We start from the raw sequence: 3,992 nt of genomic DNA, 5'->3' as shown, positions 1-3,992 counted from the left end.
AGGCCAGGCGAGACAGTTAGAGGCCGGGCGAGACGGTTAGAAACCAGGCGAGACGGTTAGAAGCCAGGCGAGACGGTTAGAAGCCAGGTGGGACGGTTAGAAGCCAGGCGAGACAGAAGCCAGGTGAGACAGTTAGAAGCCAGGCGAGACAGAAGCCAGGTGAGACGGTTAGAAGCCAGGCGAGACGGTTAGAAGCCAGGCGAGACGGTTAGAAGCCAGGCGAGAATTTGGGGGCACGGTAGTGCAACCGCCAAGTCGAGTAAAATTTTTCAATTTCGGTCCAGTTTTCTAGATACATAACTGCTGTCTACAAAATACAAAAAGAAATGAGATCCCATCAAAAACAATACTTGTCAAAAAAACCAAGTCTCGCAACTCAGTTGTTCTACGGTAAAAAGTTGTGAGATCCATGTAATACCAAGTCCAGGCCAGGAAATCTTTAACGTTTTACATAAATATATTGACTTGGCCATCGCATGAAAACACGTGTAAATTAAATTATTTAGTGTTAATAAAAGTGTCTGCTATTTTGAATATTGACTGTTGTAAATTGTAGTAGGTAGGTAATTATCATTTTTGGTTATGGTGCTCTATGTCTTCTTTTATGTAGAGAGACAACCGATTCGTACGAATGATTATTATGCGGTCTGTGGTGTCTAGAATCTAGAAAGTAGATAATCTAAATGCTATAAACGTCTGCCACTGTTGCCAGTTTACTGTTTTCGATCTGAACCATTTCATGCGAAATACAAAACAATTGCTTTTAGTGGCTTCTCGAGCGACTACGAGTATTGTGTTTAATATTCATCAATGACAATCGACGGAGAGCTATTTGACCGCCTGTCGCCGCTCTGACTGCAGCTCTTACGCAACCCACGCCGATAATTGTCTTCGTACTTCAACTGTTTAAGTGGGAGCTCATCCGAAGTTTGGAACTACTAACCGGGGTCCGGTCATTTCAATTACGATCTATTAGAAATGACGAGATGCAATTGACATGAAGCTTTGACGACAGTAATGATGAGAAAAGTTGGATTGTAGTGAGAGCCCCACATAACCCACTAGCTGCGCCGATGAGCATGCAACTTTATGTATTTTCCTGACGAGAATGATAAAAGAATTTACAATACTTCGTGTCGATCGATCAACTGAAACTAAAACCTCTAGAGCATAATAATATTATTAATCTGTATCGGGAAGTAAGGTTCGGTTTTTGTTACCCTTAATCATAGTGTCTCGCAGCAGTACGGTAGTCTCTAAAAATGCTCACCACGTTGTGACAGGTAATTTACCCACAGTATTTGATGATGTTACTCAGCTCAGGGTTTCAAACCCTATCTGTATTTTAACGGCAAGAAGATGATCGGTTAAATCGTAGAATAGGAAGTTATTGTGCTGTGGCGAAATACGATACTGCATGATGGTTAATATGGCATGCGGTAATAATGTGTATCGTTGCACTTGCAGATGTACAGCGGAGCCATGCTGGCGACGGCGGCGCGGCTGGCGTGGGACCCCAGCACCTACACGTGGTTCCGCTTCCTGTGCGCGGCGCAGTACCGCGTGTCGTGCGCCTACGTGCTGGCGTGCGGCCTGTGGCTGGCCGCGCTCGTGTACCTCGCCGCCGCCACGCGCTGCCTGCGCCTGGTGCGTCCGCTCTCCGCACCCGCACCCCTCACCCCGCTCTCCGCTCCGTCTGAGCTTCGCGTTCCAACTGCAACATGTCATGCAGATTGTACCGTGGAAGAAATTATGACCAAAAATACTAGTTTACTTATACATACAATGGTTTACCCTTGGGATTTACCGTCATAATTACCCACCATGACCATGATTCAGGAAATCGTGCGAAATAACCTTTTAATCATTCGTAATTTCTTTCTCAATAACAATGACGCAAATGATTTTGAGGAAAATTATTATGTATTATCACCATACCTAGATATCACTAGCAACAAATTATTGTTTTGTTATTTTGCTGTCTCAAAACTGTTTGCTCGATGTTCGGTGATGGTCTGAGGTTTCTTTGGGCTAATTTTGAAAAAATCGATTGCGACCTTTCCGCTTATCGGGCGAGGGAGTCTTTCGAAGGCGAATTTTTCATGATTTAAAATTTTGATTAAGATAAATAAAAGCAAGTACCTATCTATGTTTCCTTGGAACATCTCAGTCAGTCAGTTACTTATTAATTAGTGATCGAAACGCATGTAGCAGGCGCATCACTGGCATCACGCTTGAGAGGTGGTCGCAGTAAGGCGGTGTCTGCTTGCAGTACGCGGCGGGCGTGGCGTGCCTGGCGGCCAGCGAGGTGGCGTACGGCGCGTGGATGGCGGCGTCGCTGGCGGCGTGGTGGCGCACGGCGCCGCAGGCCGCGCTGGCGCGCCACGGCATGGACCTCATGCACGACCTCAAGCCCGCGCTGCTGGCCGTCGACCGCTACCGCGACGTGGCGCGCCCGCTCTACGACATGCTCGAGGTGCGTCCGCAACTCCGCACTGCCCGGCTGCCCGGCTGCCCGCTCACCACCACAATTTGGTGATGAGGCTTCATATTATTTTGATTACTTGCATGATTCACATAATAGAATACCCATGTTCTAACAATAGCAGATTCCAACAATTCACTATCAGTACTTATCTTCGTGTTTTACGTGGTAATCGTCGATAGATAGTGAACTGCGCAATCTAACAAAATATTTAAGATATCGATGACAAATCAATGTAGGTAGTTGAGTAAATATTACTAATTGTTATCTAACTACCTACATTGATTTGTCACGCTGGGATCAAACGTCATTATTAATCGTCATTAGTAGTGTTTTGCTTCGTTAAAAGTTTTAACTTAAAACAGCCTGGTCAAGGTTTGACAAGACTTTGACGAAGCGAGCAAACAGACAAAGCTGAGCTGAGCGGTCCGTTGTTGCAGGAGGTGGAGCGCGAGGCGCCCAACAACGCCTTCGTCATCGTCGTGTTCGGCATCGTCGGCGCCGTGCTGCAGGTCAGGCTTCCGTCTTACTTACTCAACCGGCTATTTTCATTTTTTTTTTTGTTCAGAGTGGTTTTGATTCAATCAATGATTCAGTATTGGAAATAACTTTTAAAAAGGTGTTCTCAACACACGCAGCGACTTTCGCTTGCGGCAGCGCGCTTGCTATCCGCGGCGGCTGCGTAACCATCGCATGGAACAGCCGGTCTCGTGTTTCTGGAAACAAAACCGCAACGCGGCGGGTGCGTGCGGGTAAAAACAGCTTCGCTAGTTCTTAGAAGCCTGCCACTGGATCAACTTGGTTCTTCCGTCGTTCGTAGGTTGTAGCGTTCATAATGGCCGTGCGGATGGCGCGGCGGGGCGGCGGCGGCGGCGGCGGCGGCGGCAGCAGCGCCGGCTCGCTGCCCGAGAAGGCGTGCGCCGACGAGGACAGCGACTGCGGCGCGCCCGCGGCGCCGCCCGGCTGGCGCAAACGCGCCAACCTCGGCATGTACACCATTCTCGACAAGATTTTCTAGCAGGTAATATCAATGTGCAGCTCATTTAACCTTACCTACTATTTACATGAATTTTTAGTTGATTCAAATATGTACTTTGACAAAATGTGTTTTATCTATGGTTCCTTTCAATGTTAGTACCTACATAAATTAATCATGGCTGCCAGTCTCTCGATAAAGTAGATGAAAATAAACCAACACGCCAGTACATTCGATATCAGAGAATGCTCACTCACAGGCGTGTGAGGTGTAATAATATAGGTGATTAATTGAATTTTTAATTACGTATTTTTAGGACGCAGAGGCCGCGGCGGATGCGCGCTCGCCATCGCCGCGGTCGCGCGCGCCCCGCCCCCGGCCGCCGCGGCGCCGCGCCGGCAAGCACGGCCGCCGCCGGCCGCCCGCGCGCGCTGGGACGCGGTGCAGGCGCAGCTGCGCGCGCGAGCGGCCCGGCCGCGCCCGCCCACGCCGTCGGCGCCGCCCGCGCCCGCCGCCGCGCTGCTCATCCTC

The 3,992-nt window shown here is 49.0% G+C and overlaps 1 protein-coding gene across 1 annotated transcript; it reads left to right on the top strand.

Annotated features, from left to right (window-relative positions):
• Window positions 1–542: 542 nt before the first annotated feature.
• LOC114365978 (uncharacterized) lies at window positions 543–3,839 on the top strand. Its single transcript, XM_028322739.1, has 5 exons — window positions 543–1,647; window positions 2,273–2,476; window positions 2,926–2,997; window positions 3,306–3,506; window positions 3,778–3,839. Exons 1-4 carry the CDS (start codon window positions 1,468–1,470, stop codon window positions 3,501–3,503), a joined length of 654 nt encoding a protein of 217 aa, XP_028178540.1. The 5' UTR covers window positions 543–1,467; the 3' UTR covers window positions 3,504–3,506; window positions 3,778–3,839.
• Window positions 3,840–3,992: the final 153 nt, after the last annotated feature.

This window comes from Ostrinia furnacalis, unplaced genomic scaffold (genome assembly GCF_004193835.3).
Source record: "Ostrinia furnacalis isolate ACB-3 unplaced genomic scaffold, ASM419383v2 OfSCF0465, whole genome shotgun sequence".
Lineage (NCBI taxonomy): Eukaryota > Metazoa > Arthropoda > Insecta > Lepidoptera > Crambidae > Ostrinia > Ostrinia furnacalis.
Note: the sequence above shows the minus strand (reverse complement) of the source record. Positions and strands in the feature narration are given on the sequence as shown.